Source organism: Archocentrus centrarchus, chromosome 17 (assembly GCF_007364275.1).
Source record: "Archocentrus centrarchus isolate MPI-CPG fArcCen1 chromosome 17, fArcCen1, whole genome shotgun sequence".
NCBI lineage: Eukaryota > Metazoa > Chordata > Actinopteri > Cichliformes > Cichlidae > Archocentrus > Archocentrus centrarchus.
In genome coordinates this window covers 18,150,168-18,175,790 of record NC_044362.1, presented here as the reverse complement: position 1 = coordinate 18,175,790, position 25,623 = coordinate 18,150,168, and the positions used below count along the sequence as shown (strand labels likewise).

General features: G+C 43.2%; 1 protein-coding gene across 1 annotated transcript in view; it reads left to right on the top strand.

The window, feature by feature from the left end:
- LOC115796335 (zinc finger protein 521) overlaps window positions 1-25,623 on the top strand; it is an 88,576-nt gene that overhangs the window by 2,860 nt on the left and 60,093 nt on the right. Inside the window, 2 exon segments of the mRNA XM_030752682.1 lie at window positions 4,339-4,395; window positions 11,110-11,310. Coding sequence (XP_030608542.1) covers window positions 4,339-4,395; window positions 11,110-11,310 — 258 coding nt within the window.

Genomic DNA, 25,623 nt, shown 5'->3' with positions numbered 1-25,623 from the left:
GTCAGTTACGTATATAAATATATTTTCTGCACCATTTCCTTTAAGTATGGCGATTGTTATGGAATCACGGCTGTGCTGTGTACACCTTAGATATTTGATGATTTTAAGAAACTGAAATTCATTACATTTTTTTTTAAATACATGAAAGGAAATATTACTTAACACTGTAAATATGCACCTCATACAGTAGGCGGATTTATAAAATCTGTGATTGGCCTGTATAAAATGAACAATTAATTTGTCTGCTTTGGGGATAAAATCCTCTGCTTTAATGTAAGCAAATTAGAGTTGCAGTTTTTATTGCAATTTTCTGGTATTGAAACCAGACCTTTCTGGAAAAGCTCAAACAAACATTCACTTGCTTAATCAAAATTTGTCATAATTTGAAGCTTTTCTTTTTGTTAAAAAAAAAACAAAATTGACCATTTGACATGCATAACCACTCCCACTCCCCTTCTCTTCAGTATTTGCAAGCTTAGGTCTGTGCATCTACAAAAAAGTAGCTTCAGTAGTTTAGTTGGAAATGAGTCAAAAACTCGCTCGCCTGTTTATTTTAAATCCAGCCTGTTTGCAGTATGTATGCTGTTAAATGGCCTAAACGTCGTGTCTTAATTTTATCAGTTGAACTGCAGAAGCATTCTACTGCCCACTCCATCTTTTTTCTTGTCTAACAGGTGCGTTATTCTTAGTTTATAGGAAGCTGCGGTATTCCAGCCTGTTCACAATTAATGATCTGTGGCATAACACCCATTAACACTTTTCTAATGTGACACAAAAATATGGTTAGTATTATCATTAAGGAAATTATGATGGAGGCATGGAAAAATCCCATTAGCACGGCTGTCAGTGCTCTTGACATGCGGCTCAGTGTGTTGGACTGGGCGTCGCGGGAGCTGGCCGATATGTCTTCTCATTCCATGGCATGTGTCTCTCTTGTTGTCATGGATTGTCTGCCACATGGAGAAAGAGTTCTGATTCAGAGACAATGACTGATTTCCTCCACTGCCGCGAATGAAACGATACATTGCTGGGGTTTTTTTTTTTTTTTTTTTTTTTTTTTCTCGTTTGCATTTATGAATAGCATTAATAATTTTGGAAGTTGAAGTTGCAAAAATTGCATAATGAGATTATTGATTTGTGACATTTTTATAGTGCTGCTAGTGGAGTTCTCTCTTTTTTTTGTTTTCTTCAAATGTGATTTGCTTACAATACAGGGCAAAATATGGATTACGAATATTATGCAACATGATTAACATGCTCCTCTATTGCAAATTATTTATGACACCAATCACCAGTTCAAATAATGCTCATTAAGAAAGTTATTCATGTGCAGTGTGTGTTCTCCTCCCTCCCTCCCCAACCCTAATTGAGGAGCGTTGACCTCTTGACCCGAGCTAAATTGAGTTGTAGTCCCTGTGGCGAGCGTCTCCTTCCCGGTCAGTCAGGGCGGATTACACAGCCATTGTGTTCGGCACTTTATCGTCCAAGCTGGCTGTAACCAAGCAGATGAGTCACGCATATCCAGGAACACACTCAGGGCTTTTTTATGTCTGAGAAGTGCTGCGAGATACCCATACACACAAACAGAGAAACACCAAATTTGTGGCAATCCTCACATAAAAGCACGAGACATGTACGGCATTCATACACACATCTTTGCGTGCACACGCACGCTTCCTAAAGCAGCAGGAATTCATTTGATGGATTTGAAAAAGTCCGACCTTCTGTGACTCTGCCTCATTCCTCTCTGTTAAGCCATTAGTTTTTGCTGTTATGGTGTGTCATGGTTTGTGCGCATGTAAATTAGTGTGGGGTATTTTTTGGGATTGAGTTGTGGGGGTTTTTTGTTTTGTTTTGTTTTGGGGTTTTTTTTAAATTCCGTGTTGTGTTTTTTTGCATCTTGTTTTGTTTCCCCTACTGTATAAAATTTCACTTCCTAAAAAGTAAACGTCCCGTCTTGGGAATTGTCACTCACGATATAATGACAGTTACTCCGCGTTCATTTTTGTGTGTGGCCATTGTGTTAATTAGCGGCCTTTAATGCTGTGCCACTTGTTGTGGGATTATGTTTTTCCTGCTCCGCATTTTGAAAATCAAAGGAGCTGTGCTGAAATGGTCCCATGTGTGTTTGGTATTGTATCAACAAAACCTTGCAGCATGATTACAGTTTGTCACTGACTGAGTGATACACTGTACCTTGTCAAACATTTATTAACTGATAGCAGTGATGCATTTACAACAGTGCGGACTGAGCTGTATTCAGCTGAAGTCATTATGAGGTAATCATGAGCTTCAGAGTATATTAATTAAAACTGCCCGCCCTATTTATATATGTACTGTTATGATTGTTCATCAAGTGTCCAGCTCGTAGGAAGCGTCACAGGAGTTTGGCCTTACTTGACAGCTTACCCTCTCTGATTGCTCCTAGCTAGCTATTAATTATCTAGCAGACAGGTGCAAATGAGAAAAGAATTTGCACTGTGATGGAAGTTGTTTACTTTAAATGACAAAACTTTTAATAAGTTCACCGTGGTGACAAATCATCGCAAACCGCTGTAATGTTTAAGTTCTTATGGCATTGTAAAATAGAATTTTCTGCCTGAACTGCCTCATCTCACCAACAGGGACGGTAATCAAAACAAAAACTCCGGCTCCCACCACCAATCTCTGATAGAACCATGGGGGATTTATTAGGACCCCCTATCTCTAGCCCATTTAAATGATTCTAGATGCAAGGCGCTCAACAGTGTTAGAGAAACTCATTAAACTCTCAGGGCGCCCGTCACTAAGGCCTCCTTTAACAGGACAAGGTTTTTTTCTTTTCTGTTGGCTGAAACAGTCCTCTTTGGAGGCTCTGAGGGATACACCTCCATGGTGTCCAACTATGTCTATTCCATCACTTTTAATTGATTTAGCTAATTAATTGCCAGACCCATGACCATTTGTTTAGCATATTTTCTTTCTACATCAATTAAAATTGCTGCTCGGGGAAATATTTAAGATCAGAAACATCCTTATATGTAATTGCATTTATATAGGCATTACTTTACACTTTACAAGTTCATTTCGAAGGAAAGCTTTTTATTGGAGTTCCTTGAAAATTCAGTTTCGGCTGGACTCTGGATGACAGCGAAACATAGGCTCTCCATCGTCTGCCGTCTTCATAAGAAACAACTCGACACTTTCCTCTTCATTTTTCACTGAGGTTTGACACCCCACTTGACACTAACTTGTGCTCCCCTGTGGAAAAGGCTTCTGCCACCATAGGATCCTGGCTTAATTATGCAAAGTACAGGATATTTTGTGCGATTTTAAAAGTGCGCCAGTTTCTGCTTTGGCAGTCACTGCCACACTCCCCTACTGGGAGGTCCTGTCAGACTCCCCCTTCCTCTTTGCCCAGGAAAATGAAAGGCTAGAAAGAAAAGACATAATGGAGAATGCATTTCAACTGCAGGGGTGGAACGCAGAGGCGTAAGAAGTCCTCAGTGAGACCCTCATTTTACATGGAACAGGTGGGAGACTCTTTTGTTCTCTTCCCGCTGTTAAAATCCATTTCATTTCTTGTACTTGACATGCCACGAGGAACTCTCACCAGTTCCAAAAAGGCTCCAATGTAAAAGGTTCCTACCTTTTACTAAACACGAGTCGTGTTTTTCAAGGCCGGTGCTGTTGTCAAAAAAGTCAAAAGTGGTTTAGCTGCCATGCACCTAATGAGCAGATGTGAGTGCCGATCAAGCCATCGCTTTTTTGTCACCCACCCCGTTAAAGAGCAAAAACACTTTGAATCCACTTTAGCGGCATCTATTTTCTATGCATTTATTGGCATGTTATTATATTTGTATACTTTACTGTAGGATTCATTTTGGATCACAATTTGGATCACAGTCAGCTTTAGGGAGATACATATTTATGCTGCAATCCGCAAATCTCGTTTTATGATACCAGTCTAATGTAGCTAACCAATGCACTGTGCAACCTTCTTACTAATATAGTCATCAAGGTATTTTTTTTTTTTTTTACTTGGTCACTGTTGATGTTGGGAGCGTGTTTCATGGGAGACGTTCATAATTCATCACGTCATTACCCAGTCCAATATGTTATTTACGTGGGTGGCTGTTTGCCTTGTTGCCAAAGCTCATACATATGAAAGGCTTGTGCGGATTGCCAAACCACAGGTTGAGCTTTCGAAAGCTGCTGAAATCTCTTGGAGTTTCCATATAGAAAATCTCAATAGTAAATAATAGAAAAGAAGGAAATCTCAATGTGTCTAACTTGTTTTTCACTGTTAACTGTTTCTTTCCCTCTATTTCTTCCCCCCCCTTCTCGTTTTTCTGGCAGTAGAAGACAATGTGACAGAGGACCAGCACAGTCCTGGGCAGACTGCCATTCCAAGCGGTAATGCTCCATTTCATATTTCATCATTTTCGGCTGGAAAGTGGATCATGTGTCTCTGTGTGTATGTGTGCGTATGTGTGTGTGCGTCTGTCTGTAAAATCTTTGTTGGGACCAGAATGAAATAAAGTATGTGCTTCCTGTTTTTGAGGTTTTCATACTGTAAACTGAATGGTTGCATGTGTTTTTTATAATAGAAGGGCAAAGCGCTTTAGTGCATTTTCTCTGTTTGTGTGCATGCATGCAGGTGTGCTTATAGCTGTCCTTGTGTTTCTGTGTGTTCTTGCCTTCTTTTTTTTTTTTTTTTTTTAACGCTCTTTGTTTCCAAACCCTCTGTATGATGTAGAATAGAGCTACGCAGATGAATGTGTCCTGTCTCCACGCGTGCCATTCACAGTGGCCCTCCAGGAACAGAGCGGTAATTCAGGTCAGGCTAGCAGAAAGCCCCCTATGAATGAAGCCTGCTCCTGATGCACCACACTGTATATTTTCATTTCATTTGTCTCTGGTAAAGGTTAAGTCTCAGGCGTGGTTATTTTAAACCCGATATGGATGGTTTTGCCCAGCAGGCTGGGGACCCTGGGTGCTCCTAGGCTGCCACATTAGTCCAGCATTTACCCACAGCTTTCTGAGAGCCTCTGTGTAAAATACAGGAGCTGTATGCAATACTGCAATAGAGTCCAGCTTAACTCAGCTGCTTATTAGTACTCAGCAGCTCATGTTTTTGTTCGATGTCGTGTTTGGTAGCTGGTATCTTAAGGTAGATGTGAAATTCTTGAAAAGATTTAGAAAGAAGCAGGTCGATACTACACAGAAAGTGCAGATTTTCACATATATTTTTCTGCTATCTGTCCTATATGTTTCTGATTGACCTTTTACTCTTAATCAGACTTACTAGTAAACTCTTTTGCTGCATATTTGTGTATGGCTAAACGAAACAGCCGGCCGATATATCTTCTGCTGTGTTAATTTGTATTGATAGCTATTGGTGGGTGGTTCTTTGAAAAGAATCTGCCTTCTTTGCCCATCTAACCCCGGCTCAAGGGATGAAGGACTGGGCATAAGAGGCAGACTTGCCTCGGAGACCTCCTGTCATCCAGAGCCAAAGCAGAGCTAATGAGTGTGCCTGATTACAACGACCCCCTCAGACACACGAATCTCCCTTCTCCCCGTCTCTCCACCGCCTCTATCTCCAGAGTGAGGGGAGACAGCCGCCACATGATCGATGTCTGCCTGTGGAGAAATCAGGAGGGCGCACAAATTAATTTCTCACTTTCCTCATTTGACTTCGTTTGACTGATTTATTTTTTAACCTCCTCTCAGGATGCAGCTTGACGAATGGTCAATGAGAAAAGAGTTGCTTGTAGCGGTAAACTTTTAAGCTACAGTGAGGTCTCTTTTGCCTATCTGTCACCAATTTTTAAAATGCAGTAATTCTACCTAATGCTTAAGCCACTGCCCCAACAAGTACTTATAAAACCAAAATGAAAAGCAGTAGAAAAGCTTACCTGATTTCATGCATTTGCCACTTTGACAGACAGGGCCACAATAGCCATTAGACTTCTGACAAGCTACGGGCTTCACCAGACATGGTGTCAGGATCTGCCTCATAAGTAGACCCCCAGTTGTGCTCTTCTGTGACTCTGCAAGCATTCTGCAGGCCCTGCATCCTGTTTCTTATTCATGTTTGATATGTAGCAAAGGCAAAGGAGAAATGCTAACAAAAGAGGCCCTCTAAAAGATAGACAGTATTATGCATAGTATAGAGGGGCAGGAACAGTGTGATATCTGAGATTTAATGAGGCAGTGTGCTTTTTTACCCAGAGAGTCTGGAGCAGGCTTAAGATCTGCAGCTTGGCTTTACCACTGCGCTGCCTGTGTGTAATTATAACCACATGCTCAGTGCTTTTTCTTCTCTTTTATATATACATCCCTTTCTTTCTTTTTCTTTCTTTCTTTTTTGCTCTTGGCTATTACAGATTGAGGCTTTTTTTTTTTTCTTCTTCTTCTTCTTCTTTTTTTTTTTTTTTTTTTTTTTTTTAGAAGACTGTGTCAGCTTTGTCAAGGTGGAGTGGAGTGAGGCAAATAGAAGAGTTACAGAGATCTGAAGGGGTGTCTGGGTGGCTAGGTGCTCTAGTGTAGAGTAGTGTAGCGTATTGGTGCGGTGTCTGAGACTCTTACTCTGGCTGAGGTTGAGGCTGCCCACAGATCAATGTACTGCAGGGCTCACAACAGCAGGAAGAGGAAAGGCTCTTTCACTCCACCACTTCAGAAAATCATATTCTCTATTATTCATTTCCTTTGATGTTTTACTGCACTAATGGCATAGCAAGGCGCTCCGTGCAATATTATCACTGCCTGTGAGAGCGCGAGTGAGACGAGTGAACAAGAGAAAGAGCATTTGGTATGTTCAAATGTTGTTTCTCATTCAGCTTCTTTGATTTTCATTCTTCTTTGTGTGCTCATATCTTTTTTGGTGCAGAGATTTTAATGGTGGATGATGCCATCTGTATACCTGTGATTGTATGTGCTTTCTTCCTTCATGTGGAGCTCTCTGTTGTCTTCATTGTTTGTTCTTGCTTCTCCTGTAATTGTTTGACACCTTTTCTCTCTTCCTCTGCCACTCCTATCTTCATCTCAGCGTGCATCATAAAATTTTCATAAATATACTACATGTTTATTTGTAATTTATAACAAGGTGCGAAACATTTTCTGCCAGTGCACCACTTTGAGCTTGTCTTTAGCGCGTTAAGAGAGATGGCTTTTGACAAGCACCTCTGCTAATCTGCTTTCAAATCTAAAACGCTTCAAATGACTGAATAATAATTAGTCCTTCATTTGAATCAGGAGAACTAGAAGCAGAAAGATGCAGGACCCTCACCTCCATGTAAATTCTTGACGATTATTAACAATCTGGCAAGTGTCGAGCTCACAGCCCTGTCGTCGCATCACGATATTCTTTAATGATGGAGAATCAGTGGATGTGACGGTTTAAGTGGAGAGCCCCAAGTCCCATCCTCACAGAGGAGGATATACTTGGAGGCACATGTGGCATTAGAATGTAGTGTGACCTATATATGGTGGGTTCTCTGCAAAAAAAAGAAAAAAGTTTCAGATTTTTAAATAATGAGGTGCCAGCAAGCGTGTGAAGGTTATTCAATCTTAATGTCCTCCTATTTCTGACAGCCTCCCTCACTCTGATAAAGAAGCGTGCCCACCTTTGATCAGGCCTGCCGACACGTGTCGAGAGAAGCTGCTTGCTGGTTAGAATAAATTCTTAATTCGAACTTGGGGGTGGTTTGTTGTAGGACAGGGTGCCAGGGAGGGGGGCATCGTAAGATCAGGATCTTTGTAAAATCATAGGGAAATGAGGAGATGGGTGCGCTGGTAATGATGTTTTTGACACCCAAGTTCTTTCACTGCGCAAAGGAGGCTCCATCAGGCTAAACCCTGATGGAGTCTGTACCTACAGGCAAGTAAGAACACGGCCCTCAGTGATTTCACACTTTTTGTGCTCAGTGTGTCGCAGCTGCATTTTGAATCAAATTCAGATTAAAACCCTGACATCCATTACATGTTGCATTTCAAAATTTGCCTGCGATTCACAGCAAGCTTCCTGAGTCTTTTCCTAATTGTAGACCCACCATGTTTTTATTCATTTTTCTAAACATTAAATCTCAAGTGGCAGGGTTCATGTAGACAGGCAAAAATTTTATTAACAGGCTTGACCAGACTCTTCCCTTTATATTATTTTTATGATATTTTCCTCCATCGCTCTGTGTTCATGCCTTCCTCTCTCCCTGTGGTCAGTGTCTCCACCTGTCACAGTGTGTGGGCCAGACAGTGGGGGATGAGTCTAGGCTTCCTTGCTAGGGACCATGGGTCCCTGGTGGGGCTAATGGAGCAGCGAAGAGAATATCAATTAAAAGGTTATAAATATTTAAAAGCAAAAATATTCAATAATATAAGGGTAGGGGGTCCAAGAGAGTCTTCAACTCACAAGATGAAAGTTGTGGCGTGATAAATGTCACTAGGCACCAGAAGAGACCATAAGTGTGTGTATGATGGATTTGCACTCAGACAGATATTACATGGCTCTAAAGACGTCAATCACCATTCAGATATCCCACATTTTATTAGTACAGTATTATTGTGCTTTTAGTACAATAAAGGTCTGAAATTTATCCTTAGAAATCATTTTGTTAGATCTTCATTATATCCCCCCTATGAATAATTTCTCAGTCGCAGCTATGATCATCTTACTTTGAGCTGCCCTTATCAGAATATGGATCAGCGGTCAATGTAGCTTCTCTCTTGTCCTTACCTTCTATACCAGGGCTGTTAACATGGCTATCGAAATTAGCAGGGGTGTTAATTTTAACCTTTGTTGTAAATTAACAAGGGTGTTAGGCCGCAATATCTTACACATCTTTGCCCAATATTCTGCAGTCATCCCAAGCATGCTGGTATTGATCTGCTGTCCAGCCGATAGAGGCTGGTAGAAGAGAATGTCCTGATCTGATGGATTACTGTATGAGGCCCAGAGGCACAGGAACCTCAGTATTGATGTGGCTCTTTAATCCCATGGTTGGACGTGACCTTGCCGTGTGTAAACCCCCTACGCCTCCACAGCGACTTTCCAAACCATCCCCCTCCCCCCACAGGTCGCTCACCTCAGCTGAGTACAATGACCCAGCTTGGATTCACTGAAAGTTGGAGCAGAAAGTTGTTATCTAAAACAAGAGAAAGCAAGAAATTGGAAATCAAACTCACAAATGCATAATGCTTTTCCCAGTCATTGGAATACTTTTTTTATTTGGTCGTTATTGTAAATCCATGAAATAATATGAGAATGCCAGTTAAATTCATCCCCATCCTGCTCCAAGAACTGTATTTCTATTTCAGATTAACCATAAAACCCTTAAATGTAGCCATCAGTTGTTTTCCCTGACAGGACCATGCTGTAATATTAGAGAAATTAATGATTCATGAAGGCCTTTGGAAAAAAAAATATCAAAGTCTTAACCTCCTCCACAGGAACCCTGTAAAAAAAAAGAAAAAAAGAAAGAAAGATATGAAGTGTTTGCATTTCTGTGCATATTGTGAATTCTGTCTTTGTGTGTGGATGAATCATAAGTCTATATTGTGTGGCTTTTGGCCTCAGTCAGAAGTGTTTCCCCCCAGAGCAAGAAAGGCCTGCATCTGTGAGGATTGGGTTGGGATTTTCATTTTCTTGAAACACCTTCTGTTCTGTTCTGCATGGTCCCACCGGGGACCACAGTGCTGATATTTTTAGAGGGCATGTTCCGAGAGCCTCAGTCGCCAAGAGGGAAGGACAATGGAGGGTGTGATGTTACATCAATACTTGGCGCAAGTGGGGGAAAGAAAAAATCCTGGGTGGCCTTGATGAGTTCTCGACCGCCTTTCCTCAAGGAATTTCACAGTTTAAGAGCACCCAACAGAAAGAGGACCTAAAATGGCCGCCTAAGTGCATATACGCCCAGTGCGAGTGCAACCACACCTGCACACTTTGGTGCCACACACTCCTCGTCCTCGGGCTCTGCTAACTGTGTGCGGGGTGAAAAAACTGGCTTACTCCTAACGTTCCCCTCCGGAGTTTCCAGACAAGCTGAGGAACACTTACATGAGTGGGGCTTAAAATGGCTGCCGGTGAAGTGTATAGGCTCTTCTCCCCCACAAAAGCCTAACCAGGGTGACATGATTGTTTGATTGTCAGTATGGTGTTTTAATCAGGCGTATTGTTAAGTGTAAAGGTCGCAGCATGGGGAGAGACAGGGCTGCAGGCCATTCTGCCTATTAATAAGATCCTATTCCAAGCTGCATTCGCTTAACTATGTGGCGGAATGAAGATATGTATGGTACGCTGCAAGTGAGCAATAAGAGGTTTGATTTGCTGTCGGAATACTTTAGCATCACGTGAAGAACTTCAGATTAGAGTGGTAATTTGAAAGATGGTGCCTCCTGATTCAGGGTAGTAAGTTGCCCACCCCTGGCACTGCTGCAGCACAAAGCCAACAAGAGACAAAACTGCAGATGGATTGAAGAATATTGATGTGCGCGACCCGCAGCTGCCTGCGAGCAAAGCTGAATAATTTAGGGAAGTGTGTCGTGACGACAGCCTAACACACACCAATCTCAGTTTTGTGTGTCTTTCTGTGCTGTGCTCCATACATCCGCAGTTCTGGTCTAAATGTCTGAGTAATATGGCAAGGTCTTTCTCCTTTGATAGATGCTGACTGATGCAATTCAGCACTCACTGGCAGAATTTCATATTTCTTTGGTCCAGCCAAAACTGCAATCCAGGATTTATTAACTACACATATTCCCATCAGTCTAGTTTCATATACTGAAGTTTTGCTTGGGTGAAGCAGGGCAAACACAACGTAAAACCATTTCTAATAACAGAGGTGTGTGTGTGTGTTTGTGTGTGTTGGATTTGTGTGTGCAAGCATTGTACCACCTTCTCCGCCTGTATATCTCTCACCCGCACCTGCCCAACAGTTCTGTTATGGCATGAGTGGTTGAGTTACAGAGGCCCAAATTGAACCTGCATTTTTATTACAGCTTTTATTATTGTTTTTATTAAATCCAGAGTCTAGAAATCCATTTTATTGTCACCCAGAGGAAGCCGTAGTACCTCACTGTGTGGGTCACCCCTCTGACTATGTGGTGCTGTCATTTCCTGTGGCTCGGCAGATCCAGAGTGCGCCCTCGAGAGGGCGGCGGAGGATGGTGAGACCGGGCATCTAAGGAAGAGGCTGCTCTCTCCAGAGGAAGGAGAGGAGGGAGAGGAGGAGGACGAGGAGCCTGCACTGCACAGCTGCGACAGCTGCCGGCAGGTGTTCGAGTCGCTGAGCGATCTCACCGAACACAAGATTAATCAATGCCAGCTGACAGGTAAACAACGTTCAGCCCACCGAGCCTCCCCTCCACTCTGCCACTCAGCTCTTCTCCCACTCTCACTCTATGCTTTCATCAGAGAATATGCCACACTATGTGTGTTAGTACACTTCACCAAGGGGAGCACAACACCAGACTACCAGTTTCCTTGGTAGATATCCAATAACACAGGCCTCCACACACAGCACATTAGTTATATTGTGCCGTGCATTAATATCTACAGACATGGCATAAAAATAGGTCTATATGTGTCCATTAAAATACATTGCTGTATATGTACACACTCACCCATTCATATGAATGGGTGAGTGTGTCCAAACTTTTGACTGGTAGTGTATGTATATGTGTCCTTGCTTGTGTCAGTGTAACATTTAATACTACACTACACTAATTCTAACATGTCACTGACAGTGAGTGTTAGCAGCATGCAGCTAGACGGTCCCACAGTAACCAGACCACCAACTGGAAACACATCTTTGCTCCAGGAAAGTCCCTCAGCTGCTCCCAGTGCTAGCTAGCTGTGGTAGTAATACCTACTGGGACTGAAAGAGAAGGATGCCATTGGCAGACTGTGTCATTGACCTGTTGATGGATGAATAGGACTATAAATACCCTGACAAGGTGGCAGACAGAACTAATGATGTGAACTGAAGGTTTCCATGTGCTTCTCCTGGACTTGCTGTCCTCCTTTACATGCCCTGACAGGCCCGTATTGAGAGACACCATCTGATACTCATTTCCTAGTGTTTGGGCACATGTCTTGTCTCTATCTACTGTCAAAAACAATGTGAACTAAAATGTCCTAATTCTGTTTCTGATGTAGTACAGAAGCTACAGTTTATCATTCTTAAGAAAAGCCAAGAGATATTTCAGAGAACGTCTTTTTTCAGCAGGGCATCCAGTTAAATTGCATTCATAATCGGCCTGATAGTCTTTGAGCATGATGGCTGATTGAGTCCAGTCTGCCTGGGTCTGTTTCATTTGGACTCAGCCAATAAAGTCATAAAGTGCGTGTGTGTAAAAATGCCATTCATAATTCTTAAATGACAATCATTGCCTCTGCTATCTTGAAGGTTTTTCTTTTTAATTTGTTCAATATTTTTCACTGAAACCAATAACCAATGCTTTTATTGATGCTCCAGGGTTGGTAAATGGACACGAGGCAAAATTGCAAGCAAAAAAGTTTATGACATGAAACTATACTAGACAGCTGAATTCGAATAGATAACACATTGAATTTAAAAAAGAATGAATGCATATATATCAGCATGGAAAACATACCTCAACTGCACTAACAATGTAAAAAGTGAGCTGGTAATGCAAAAAGACTGATGCTAATGCTATTTTTTTATATGCAATTTATTCAGAGTGTTAACCTCATTTGCTATTACGATATACATTCTTATAAGCCATATAATGGTGTGGTAAATTTTCTTTGGTTCTCTATATCAACTACTAAAGCCAGAACTTTTATTTTTCTTCAGAATATAGCTTTTGGTTTTTATTCACCACAGTTGCTAAAATTAACAGGATCTTATTTTAAACCTGCTTCTATAGAGCTCAACAGTGACTGCCCACTTTTTTAGGGGCTCCAGTTCCAGAAGTGAATTTCCCATTTATTTTCTCCATTGATGTTTCTGAAAATCCTTATATAAAGAGTTTTAAGCCTTGAACCAAGCCAACCAGCTAGGAGTGAATGATGACCATAAAAACGCTGCTTTTGGATCAAAAAAATGAAGAAAAAAATGAGGGGGGCAAAGGTGCACGACCTTGTACATTTGCTTTTAATGGTGAAGGAACTACTCGTCCCATAATGCACTGCAAATCCCGTGTCCCACAACAAACAACGTCCAACCTTCTCAAATTTAATCATTTTCATTATTGCAGTGTTGTGTAATGATAGCTGCAAATATATTTTGTATTTTGTGTTGCTACAGTGCTTCATTCCTGACTGCAATCACCAGTTTCTGAAGTCTCGCGCTCACTTAAACCACTTAACATTTCTGGGTTTAAACATTTCCACGGTAGCAACAACCTCCACCAAACAGGGATGTCGCGGTTTCAGTTCAGGATTGTAGGGTAGTTCTTTTCCATCACACTGCAAATGAGATGTCTTTTTGTTAAGACAAGGTTGAAATCATACGCACTTGCGGTTTCTACTAGGAAACATGCCGCTGTTTCACAGTGTTGTCGCTCACAGTAAGTCTACGTTGGATGATTACAACACTATGGCTCATAATCAAAATCCCTATGGGGAATAGGAATGGGATTTTTACTTCTGGAACCTCACTGTTGTGCTCTATTAGAGGTAGTCCTTTCAGCCTTGTGATGATGTGCTCCCAGTTCACTGTAACAGCAGCTCAGCACTTACTCCATCCGTTTCAAATTTAAAGCCCTGCTGCAACTCAGTGCACAGAAACCGTTCTTAACAAGGCTTTTATTGCGAAAGATTCACAGGAAATTGTTGTGGAAAACTCATATTGTAACATTAGGGGGTTTTCCTTGCACTAATTATTTTTTGTTGGGTCACCCACCAGCAGGATCTGGATCGGGTTCACGCTTCTCTCTGACTGTAAAGAATCTTCTCCAGCTGCTGGAAACAGTCTTTACGTGTGTTATGCCCCTTCTAAGAATGTTTCAGCTAGTAGTTTAGTGTGTGCCCAGCAATAGTCTCTTTTCTGTTTACATTCAAGCACAGTTTGATTTCATATTTTGCAACCCACAGTCAGCAAACCACAAATTATAGGTTACATATCCCATGAGTTTTACAAAGATTTTCCATTAACTGTGAGACAGCCTCAAGTCTTGGGTTTTTGTGTACACTTTATGTAAAAAATGCATCCTGTTATGCTCATGTCGGTGTTAATTTAAGCAGAAACGCACACGCGCGCGTTGCACAATTGACTTCATGTGCTGCTGTGTGTTTACATTCAAAAGAAGCAACCCTCAGTCAACTAAAGGTGTGGAAACCGATGCACTCGTCTTCACTTTTGCATTACTGTCCTCCAATAAAAAATTAATTGGTCTGAGGGAAAGAAAGTCACCCTTTTTTTCTTTTCAATGTAACACCCAATTCAGTCAAGTCAGTGGCGATGTGTGGGCGGTCTTTGTTTGGGCACAGTTTGAGGAACGCAGAAAAAAACACACACACACACACACACACACACACACACACACACACACACACACACACACACACACACACACACACACACACACACACACAGAGGATGTTATTTAAGCCAGATTGGGATGTGCCCTAACACTTATGTTGTTTCTTTTATAAAGTTGTGTATTTCATTCAGGGACAGATCTTTTATGTTCAGCAGCATTTTCATTTTGTGGTCATGACTGACTCAGCCATATTTTTTTTTTCAATAATTAAGCCTGTCTTTTAAAAATGTCAATCTTATGGACAAATAACTCTTAATTGCGCAATGATGAAAAAAAAAAAAAAAAACACAGTTTGGATAAGAGCCCCTGTGGAAGCCAAACAAAAGATTCTAATTGCCATTAGGGTATTGTGATTGTGCAGAAACACTCTATTAGTATTCAAACACAGTGGGAGAAAAGAAACTTCTAGATGGCATACTAAGTACTTTGAATGTGTGTGTGTGTGTGTGTGTGTGTGTGTGTGTGTGTGTGTGTGTGTGTGTGTGTGTGTGTGTGTCTGTGTGTGTGTGTGTGTGTGTGTGTGTGTGTGTGTGTGTCTGTGTGTGTCTGTGTGTGTCTGTGTGTGTCTGTGTGTGTGTGTGTGTGTTTGTGTATTCTCTGGAATATGGGATATGAGATTTCCTATGTGGCATTATGTAGACATCCATGACCAATTAATCTGCCTTACATCAAGTCTCTACTCACAGATGGATCCTTTATTAGAGCCGTTTTCTAATCAACCACCAGCACCTGCTAAACTCTCCATTTTTACGATTTCAAATATTTTATTTTTGGTAAACAAATTGCAGAGCTTGACTGGAACAAATCCACAACTCTATTTTTTTGTTTTGTTTTGTTTTGTTTAGTTTTGTTTTCCATCAATACATATACAGTGAATTACCAAAAGCAGACAGCCCATATACTCCCAGTACCTCAACTATGCTCTAAGCTAAAACATACTTATTGTAAAAGGGGTGAGACAAAACAGACAAAATAAAGTCTAAACAGATTCTAACTGCATGTCGGCCACACCCGATGGACAGAGAGAAAGAGAAAGATGTTGCATGTCACTGCGATCAATGGCAGCCAGTGTCTCTCCCCATCTGGCAGAGGTATAACACCTTTCCATGCACTTAAGCTGTGGCCACTGCAGTGCGCTAAGGGAGCACATGGGTATGGATTGCCTCGTGTCCCCGATGCGATCGGTGCTATTGATCGCACTAATGCTGGACTGCAGAGGAAGGCAAGCGCCTGAGAAAGAGAGCAAGGGAGAAGAAGGGAGATGTGGAGAGTGAAAGAGAGAGAGAGAGAGAGTGCTGCAGGAATGTGTCCCCAGGGAGCCCGTCTTGGGCTGGGGCAGGGCTTCAGGAATGCTCCCCAGGAGATCCCAGTGAAGGCTAGGGCAGGGCTGGAAGAATGCTCCTCTAGAGAGTTGAGAGTGGAGGCTGGCTTGGGCAGGGCTAGAAGAATGTTCCCCCAGAGCACCCCTTTAACTCTGGGGCAGAAGTGGAGGGGCTCTGTGGGGAGAGAGACCCCCCCCCCCCCCCCCCCCAACCCCCCACCCCGACTCCCACCCCTCGGCTCCAGAATGGCTGCGGATCAGGTTTCCGTGTGGGGATCAGCATCCTGCCGACAGGGCTTTAGGCTACCCTGGGGAAGAGACAGGAGACTGGAGGCATAGCTATTCCACAGGCCTTTCCAAAAACACTTCACAAATGCTTTGTCTCGCTGTTTCACTCGCTCGCTGTATTGTCTGTACACACTTATATTGTTACCCATTCTTAATGGGGAAAGAGAAACAGTGTCTGTAGTTTGACTTTTGTTCTCAGTTGGCACAAGACATGTTCATATGCCAGGTATGAGATTGCAGTGGTAGGCAAGGAAACATGCCTTCAGGCCTACTCGCCAAAGAAATACCTTTCTTCTCATCTCATTTCAGCTTGTGTTTACTAGCCCACACTGTAAATAAAAATAACACCTCTAGCTCAGAGTTTAATTCAAAAGATTGCATTTTCACACAGCCTTACTCGGTCAATTCTTCAATTCCGTGTCTCTGAAGGTATTTGAATAGCCTAGTGCACACATGGGCTGTCAGCCTAGTGGCTGTTCTTTCATTATGGGTCCAGCTCCCTTGAGCAACACCTTTTCTTGTGTCCTTCACTAGAGGAGGGGCATGTCTGCTCCCCCCAGAGAGATCTGTGCCCTGCTATTTTAACCCTCTGTGAGATGACCTTTTTAATAAGTGTCTTTCTCTGTTTTCCTGCCGGCCACTGTGCGAGCAAACAGAGCATGTCTTCTGCTTCCCTCAGATAAAGGAATCAATCAGAGAGGGTGCAACAGAGAAAGAGAGAGAGATAACTGGGCCATATATGGATTTATATTATGTAGATTTCCCCTTTTCCTTATCCCTGTAGACACTGCAAAATGCACTCAGCTTCAATAAAACACATTTCAGATTTATGAGAAAAATACAAATGAAACACTAATACTCACTGAAAGACAATAACATCTCCTCACAATGCAGAACATGCTAATATGATAGAAACCGTTTCTCTGTTTGCAATGGGCACTGTTTTTTTTTTTCTTAAAGCTGCTGATATATGTCCCCCCCCCCCCCCCCCCCCCCCCCCCCTCCCCCCCTCCATTCCCAACCACAACATGTTTGTTTGAAGTGTTTGAATTCATTTACATCAAGCCTTTGGGTCAGCAGCATGGAAACATTCAGTAATACCCTCAACTATGAACAGGCTCCTGGCAGTCCGTGCTTTATACTAACTGTTTCCAACAGGCTCCTATTGGTTGTACCTTTTTTTTTTCTACTAACTTTGTGTATTGATCCAACAGCTGCTTTGTGGCTGCCAAGAAGAATGTGCCAAACTGCAAAGACTTTATTTGCTTCAAAAGGGCTCACATAAGAAGAAAGTGGCATGACAAGACCTGATTAGCCGAACTCTGAGCCACTGCCGTTCATCAGAAATTCTGCTGTGTTTTTGCCGGGGTGTCTTGCGACATCCTGGTACAAAGAGCAGCACACTGATTACAAGGCTTTGAAAGGAAGAGAGGCGGTCAGGGGAGAATAGCTACTTCTGGCACAACGCAGCCACTGAAAAGAGACCTCATGCTAGAGTGAGCTCTTACAATTGGGCTTGAGTCTTTCCTGTGTATGTGTTTGTGTGGGGGGCATGTTCTACGTGAGTGTCTGAGAGAAACAAAAAATAGGTATGGAGGGAAAGAGGTAGAAGGAGAAAATGAGAGAAAGGTATTAAAGTAGATGTTGACTCCATGGCATAACGTCCCTGTGCATTTCCTCTTTGTGCAACAGTGCCAGCAACGTTAACAGGAATGTCATTAGGAATTCAAAGCATATGCCCTCGTGAGGACGCCCTCTTTCTCTTTCCCCTGTGCTTCACACTGCACACATTATGCACTGTATAAAGTATTTATTGGTCTTTGTCAGACGAGGGCTGCATTTTCTGCAGAAAAACCATCAAAATAAGAATAGGGGAACTTCGGTTTTATTCTTCGGTTTGTAGGTCTAAGGCATAAACAACAACGGCTAGCACTGCAACTCTTTGCTTTTCGCACATTCACATCCCCCTCTATCTAACGCTCCGTGTCTCTCACGTTTTTGCTTGTTCAATCAGTCATCCGTTTAGGCATGCGAGCAAACACGTACACACACAAACACTTATTAACGAGCACAAGCACACATGCTCCCTCGCAGCACCTGCGTGCCTGCACTTTGCATTTTAGACGAAACATAATTCATCGCCCAAGAGGCTAAACACATGCCGGGACTTCATCCAGTTGACCTCTTTCTTAAGTAGGTAGCCACAAAAGCAGGGATGACATGTGGACAAAACAGAGATAATCTCCTGCACTCACCCAGAACTACAAGCACTGAGTGTAAACCTACACCAACAGCACTGTTCTTATGTCCCCTTCTGCTATGTAGCACTCCTTTGAAAGTACTGACTTCAGTTCTATGACAATGACCAGCCCAAGGAGCGGTTGTCTCGGTTTCTCTCACACTCAGTATCTCTCCCTGGCCCTGGCTCTGCCTGCTCTTTGTTCACTCTCTTCCTCAGCCTGCAAGTCTTTTTCAGCGGCACAAGCAGAAGAATGGCACATTAAATCTTAATAGGACTGCGTCTGGCCGTGTTGAATTGCAGAGCGTGTTAAGCCGGCGCTTTCCTCCCCCTTGGCACACGCTTGTGGAAGTGGAAAACAATTGAATAAAAGAAACCGCTCGCTCTCTCTGTAACACAAGTGACTTCGGCTGCTCTGCTGAAACTATAAGATTGAACTGACTCCAGCTCACAAATGGCTTAAGCCCTTACTAAGAGACTGTAAAATAAACATTTGTACTTTTCAAGATGCATATGTGGAAGGTACGCAGAGGATTTACCTGACCACCCACAATGAAGCTGCAGCATTATTCCCTCTTCCAAGTGAGAGCTGCAAAATGCTGCTGTGGAACTCTGTACTTATCTGTTGGCTAAGACAAATAAAGGATATAAGAATAGGAGAAATCTAGCTAGGAGAGATATTTTAAATGTATTAAGACAAGGAGATTAAAAAAAGGGAAATTTGGACTGAAAACTGATGGTCAGAAAAAGACAAAGAAGTAGAGAAAGACACAGTAAAGGTAGGGAAGAGCCAATCTTAGCAGCAATGTGAGTCCAGGCCTGCTTTGTGAGGCAGTCAGAGGTGGTAATTAGCCAGTGATGAGTTGACTGGTTGTGTGTCCAGTGCTCGGCACTGCTGGGTGGGGCTGTGGGAGGTAGATAAGGCCAGCAGTGGGCTTATCTCTGAGAAGGACAGGCACCAGGCCTGCCAGGCAAATCCACCCACAGACCTGCCGTATTTTATTAACAACATCATTAATGCCAGACAGGTTATGTGCGGTGGCTCGGAAGAGAGACAGGAAAAAGTAAAAAACAAATAAAGTCTCAATTCCTGCTTGGCCGGCCAGTCTAAAGTACATAGGCACCGGTTGACGTGTTTTGAAAGCAAGGAGCTTGTGGAGATGTTTACCAGGTAGGCAGCCAACGGAAGGGCACGGAGAGCGAGCTTGGATCTTACCTCTGGGTTTTGCTCATTCTCCTCTGGGTCTCCAGAATTCAAATGATTTTCTTTTTTTCTCTTTCAAACGTGGGACTACTCACCAGAATAATGATGAAGCAGATACAGAGAAACATAACTAGGCACAAAGAAAAGGCAAAATTGTGTTTTAAAAACTTTATGGACATTCTGGACTTGGTCTTCAAACACATGCTTTATGAAATTTTCTCCTTTTCGCTTTCTCTTGCTCACCTCCATTTTTCAATCAGGTGTTTTTTGTTTGGTATTTTTTGCCCTTTTAAATGATAGTGTTATTAATGAATTTATTACATTTTTTAAAAATTTGTTGTAATCTGTTTACCTTTGATTAGATGGCACCATAACAGGGGTCCTGTATGTTATGTAGAAAGTGAGCCCACACTTGCTATAATGTGTTTTTATAAATAATTGTGGGTTTGAGACAAAAAAAAGTTCACCAATCAACATACATCCCAACCCACAACTAAATCAAACATGTACAGCCTTTTGAATCGTCTTCTGCAATAACTCCTAATGAAAATAGTCATAGGATTTTGCCTATGTCTGCATGGAAACGTACTGCACATTGATCCCCATAGGGCTTTTTCCTTACATGGCTTTTGCCAAACTTACCAGTAATGGGAGGAAAGGAAGGAGGGAGATGGAGGGCGGTGGAAAGAGTGACCAGTCCGACAGGTTTATGTCTCCCTGCAGGCTGAGCTCTGTGGAGCGGGCCCACAGGAAAGAGCAGAGCCAGCTGTGACGGCATCCTCCGAGCCACTGTGGTTTAGGAGCTTTGGGGCTACACTATCACCGACTCAACGTTTCCCCCTCTCCTCTACCCTTCCCAGGGGTTGTTTTTGTTGGCCAGGGGGTAGTGTTTGGGTGGGGGCTGCTATGTGGCTCTGTGAAACAGTCACTCCTATACTTCAGGATATGGGAAGTTGAGCCACCCACAAGGACAGGGATTCTCAAATATCGTGCAAAGTAGCACATTTGTTCCTTACTGCTAATTGCCATTTTCAGACTGGAAGGTAGGTTCATAAATATTATTTTATGGGCAGGATGGGTGTCATTTAAGGCCTCCAAGGCCACCAGCTGGACTATGCTTTGGCAGTGGAAACACCGTGTGCTGGTACAGAATGTAATGGTTGGCCAGTAAAGTCATGCTGTCAGGTAGCACAGAGATGTCCTCTCAGTGTTAAGGGCAGTGGACAGATTGGGGGGGGGGGGGGGGGGGGGGGGGGGGGGGGGCACCACTGAGAATGTAAAAGTTATCTGATCTATTCCGCCTCCATGGCTGATCAATCACACTGGAAGAGTCAATCGATTTGATCAGAGAGCCTCTCCTTAGAGAGGGCCTCCCAAGGAGTGGCTAGGATTCTGCGAAAGGCTGCCAGCTTGGAACATGTCTCTGCGATAAACCGAGACATTAAAATCCCTGATTAAATAGTAACTCGCCACCTGTGGCAGCCATTCTCTAAATAAGCCACTGATTTAAGATGGCAAAGAACATCTACTGGTGCTATCACTCCATCGTGTTATCGGGCTCATTATATATGCAATATGTGTACAATGAAATCAGATCAGCAAAATCCTGCAAGACTGACTGACAGCCAAGAGAGATCAGGCCGTAGTAAACAGAGTGGTAATCTTTATATTAGGACATTATGTGCCCCCAGTCAAAGCATGATGCATCTTTCTCATCATGAACTTGGTTTGTAGAACATACCCCACAAACAAAGTCAACAGACAAAACCATCTTATGATTGGATTTTAATCCAATTGCATTATTATTCAGGCCTCCCATTGGCCATTCATTACTCTCACATGGAGCCTGTGTGGGTTGTTATCACCCAATCAGGCTCAAGACTGTATTCTGGAGAGCATGCTTTCGTTTGCATCCTTTAAACCCTATGAGCCTTCCCTCTCTCTGGGCCCGCCAACGGAATACCTAATTCCAAAGTAAACTGATTGCTCTCTCCAACAAGATTACGCTGTGATGATGTTAGCCAAATGAGACTGCTATTCAGATGCAACCAGGGCAGGCAAGGATGCTTACCGCAAGATGACTGATCAGCATGTTAAGAGAAACAAGGTTGGGGAAAAAAAAAAAAAAAGAGGCGAAAACGAGGGATAGAAATCGAAAGAGTGCGAGAGAGTTGTGTGCGTGGGGGTAAGCAGAAATGTAATTTGCTTCTCACCTCAGGCGACTGGGCTCTGAGGCCAGTAAATATGCAAACAAGCTGAGCCTGGCCATCAATATGAAGACCCTAGATGATTACTAATCTCCACCGCAGAAGTAGATTGAGGTCTGTTCAGCAGTGCCATGCAGCATGAGGGGGAAAAGGGAGGTTAGAGTCCAAACGTCGTCTCCATGTTGGCTGCCAAGATTATGCACAATTCAGAGTTATAGGTGTAGCTGACCTTCAGTTTTGAGAAGTGGTATACTATTTATGATGCATACAAATTAGCAATAGAGCGGTAATAAAAATGCAGGTGTCTTAAACCTATATTGTAAATATTTTGAAAGGATACATTAATCATGTTGCGAATGTAATTCAGAAACTCGAGCTGCAAGTTCCCGGTAACTTTGGACCTTGTTTCAAACTCACCCTAGTCTTTTCATCATGGAGAACTCCTTGTCTGATATGAGCTCTTAGAACACGCTGCACAGTAGTTTACCAGCCCATTGTCATTCCCCATCCGTAATCCGGGATAAAACCTATGGGACACAGACCGGTCTGGAGTCATTAGGTGTGTGCGTGGCTTACCCAGACAGCCAGATAAACCAGATGCCTCGGGATGGCCAGGGGTCATCTCTCTGTGTGAACACGTTGTTGATGTCCTTGTTTGTCTCTACCTCTTCTTTGCCCGTATCCCCCCTCTCACCCTTCATCATTCCTTCTCTTGCGTTCTCTCTTTCGCTCTCTTGATTGCTCTGCACAGTCATCACAAACACAGAAGTCCATGTTGGAGCTTAGCAGTCGAAGAACCTGTCAGCTACAGGGAAGGAGAAAAGACAGACAGGGGAGATGACTGTGGCCCTAGGTTGAATGCCTGAGGGTGTACTACGTGTGGAGGATAGTTAGTGCAGAAGGACACACCACAGTCTGCAGGTGAAGTCTCTCATTTTGGGAGACTTAATGCATTTGAATCATCACCTCTAGGGGGGAAGTCTTATGACTTTCTGTTACAGAATGAACCTTGATATAAAATGCAGCAAAGGTTGTGTGTGTGTGTGTGTGTGTTTCTTTTTTAATACAGCAGGAGGGCCTGTAAGAGGAATATATATTCTAAGAATGTCTTTCCATTCCTAAACATAATTGACTATTTCTTGTATTTTGGAGTGTGTTTCCAGCATTGAGCTTTACCCTCTGCAGTGAGTGCACACGGCTTGAGGATGTTTACCTGGCATGGTGCCTGTTGTAGCTGCCCTCCTGTTGAGGAAAAGCAGGTCAGGGTATAGCTTTGTGTTTGTTTGTTTGTGCAGGTGTGTGTTTTTCTTGCACGTGTGTATTGTGATTGTGAATGTGTATGCGTTTGTGTGTGCATGCAAGTATGTATGCATGTGAAGAGGGGAAGATCATTAAGATAGAAAGAGTCAGAGAGTGCATTACTTCAGCTAGTGAAAAAAAAAATCCCAGAATGAATCTCTAATGTAAGCAGTTATTTTTCAGGAGAGGGTAGGATGGTCGATGATGGTGATGGTGGATGGTGGATGGTGGGTAACAGGATTCTCAGTTCACCTGAACCATCCATCTGCACAGCCATCAATCTTCCTCCTTTCTATCCCTCTGTTCATTTACTCATCCACCCATTTATCCACCCTTACCCGTGGCCAAAGGGCCATGTCTCTTTGTGGCCCTGATAATCTAGACCAATTTCCTCTGCAATTTATTTCCCAGCCAACCACCCACCTGGTCAAGCAGCATCAGCCTTCTCAAGGTAGAGCCACTCATCCCAGCAAGCCCCTTCCCACCAATCACATCCTGTTTTTTTCTCCCCTCAAGTCTCAGATCTTGGGTCGTTTGTGTTTTGAAGTTTCGGTTTTGCACTGAAGTAATGGAGTAACCTCTCCTACTATCTTTACAGTAATCTCTGACACTACTGAGCATGTGTTGTTTACCTCTACTGTCTCAGCCCTTCTTTGATTTCAGTTATCATTTTCTGTTTCCGCCAGTTTCTCTGGTCTTTCCTCTCTGTCTCTCTCTTCCTTTGTCACTTTCTCTTCCTCTCTTTCTTTCATTCTTTCTTCCTTTTCTCCATCCTGTCATAGCTCTTCAGTATTCTGCTGCTGTCTTGTGTAGAGTGATTTTGCCCAGACACGTCTGGCTCTGGGTAAAGTGCAGTCCCCAGAGAGCGTGCTCCGCAGCCCCCAGGTCGCCAGCACCATGAATACATTATGATCCCCATTTCCATCCTGTTGCCACGGCAGCACTTTTGGAGCCGCAGGGCGATTAAGACGTGTGCTGTCGATACCCTGATAGGAGCAGAAGTTGGATCTGGAAGCTGGCCTTTGATCAGATTTCATCCTCCTGCCTGCTATTGGTGGCTTCAGTGCAGGAAGACAAAGAGGGAGTCTTGTAGGTTTTTTATTGGTTTGACAAGCTCACCTGCTGCACATAAGCATACCATGCATCCGTCCTCAAGCTCTTTTTCCCACCTCTATGCTTTATCTCTGTCTTTCCTGCCTGAAACCATTTCCCTCCCTTTTTCTCATTTCCTTTGCTCCTCCCCATCACCGCAGTTCAGCTAAGGCAGCATTATACGCAGTCTCTCTCTGCTCTATGATATTCTGCTATGCTCACAAAGGAAGCAACTCCCTTACCTTTTATTGTTTCCTTTTTTCTTTGGGGGATGATGTATAAAACATGGTGCCTCAGGTAGAGGATGTTGGGTAGGAAGCCATGTCCCCCTAAATGGCCAGCCGTGTGCATGCGCCTAACACTTCACTGAGCAATCTGTCAACATGTCAGCAACACATGTTTTGTAAAAAGCCTCTGGTGGGAGCCAGGGGAAAAAAGGCACTCCTGCCAGACCAGAGAGGAAATGCTTTTTTCTCCTCTATGCAGTGGATTTTCTATTGCTGGTGCTCTGTCCCACGGGCCCCCCACCACCACGTTCTCCTCCCCCACACATACACCCGTTGTCTGCACTTCAGAAATTTGAACTGGGGACCCTCGAGGGGGTTTACCGGGAGGGTGGGGGTAGGCTGTGAGGGAGGGGCTCCCTCTTTTTCAGAGCGTATGAAATTGTGAAGGTATATTGTGGCAGGTCCCCAAGCGGTCTTTTCTAATACCTGAGTTTCTGGCGAAGCTGGAAATTACCAGCGGCTCCCCCGAGGGACGGCTTTATCCACACCAGGAAGGGGAGCAGAACTCAGTGGGGAGGTTACTTAATGCATGGCTGAAATAAAAGAATTTCTGAGAGACAGAGGCTGAAAAGCTAGCTTTTTTTTTCTTCTTCGTTTTTCGACCCCCCCCACCCCACCCCACTCCCATTCCCTCTGCCTCTCTCTTTTCCTCCCCAGTAGTATAGTTTACTACTCTCTGCCTTCTCTTGAAGGGTTCTAGTTTAATAAACTTCAGAGGATCCTGCTGGTGCAGACAGCTAGACAAATACCCTTGTGTGTTCTCTTTTGTCAGAGATACAGCTTTTTGTTATGTTCTTGCAAATTTGATTTCTCCCTCTGTCTTTCGTTTTCTCTGCCGCCCTCTGTCTCTCTCCCTTTCTGCATTTGTCTTCATCTCCCTTGTCCTTCTCTTGCTTTCTGTCTCCCTCTTTGATTCACATACACATAAATACATACACACACACACACACACACACACACACACACACACACACACACACACACACACACACACACACACACACACACACACACACACACACACACACACACACACGCATACACACACACACAAAGTCAAACTCTCTTGTGGTTGAGTTTATTGTTTGGTCTGTCTCTTCGTTCTCCCCCTCTGTGTTCCCTTTTGTTTTCTGTATGTTTTGTTGTATTGTGCACAGAGGCTGAGATGCAGATAGAATGCAGACAGTTTGCCCTGGGTG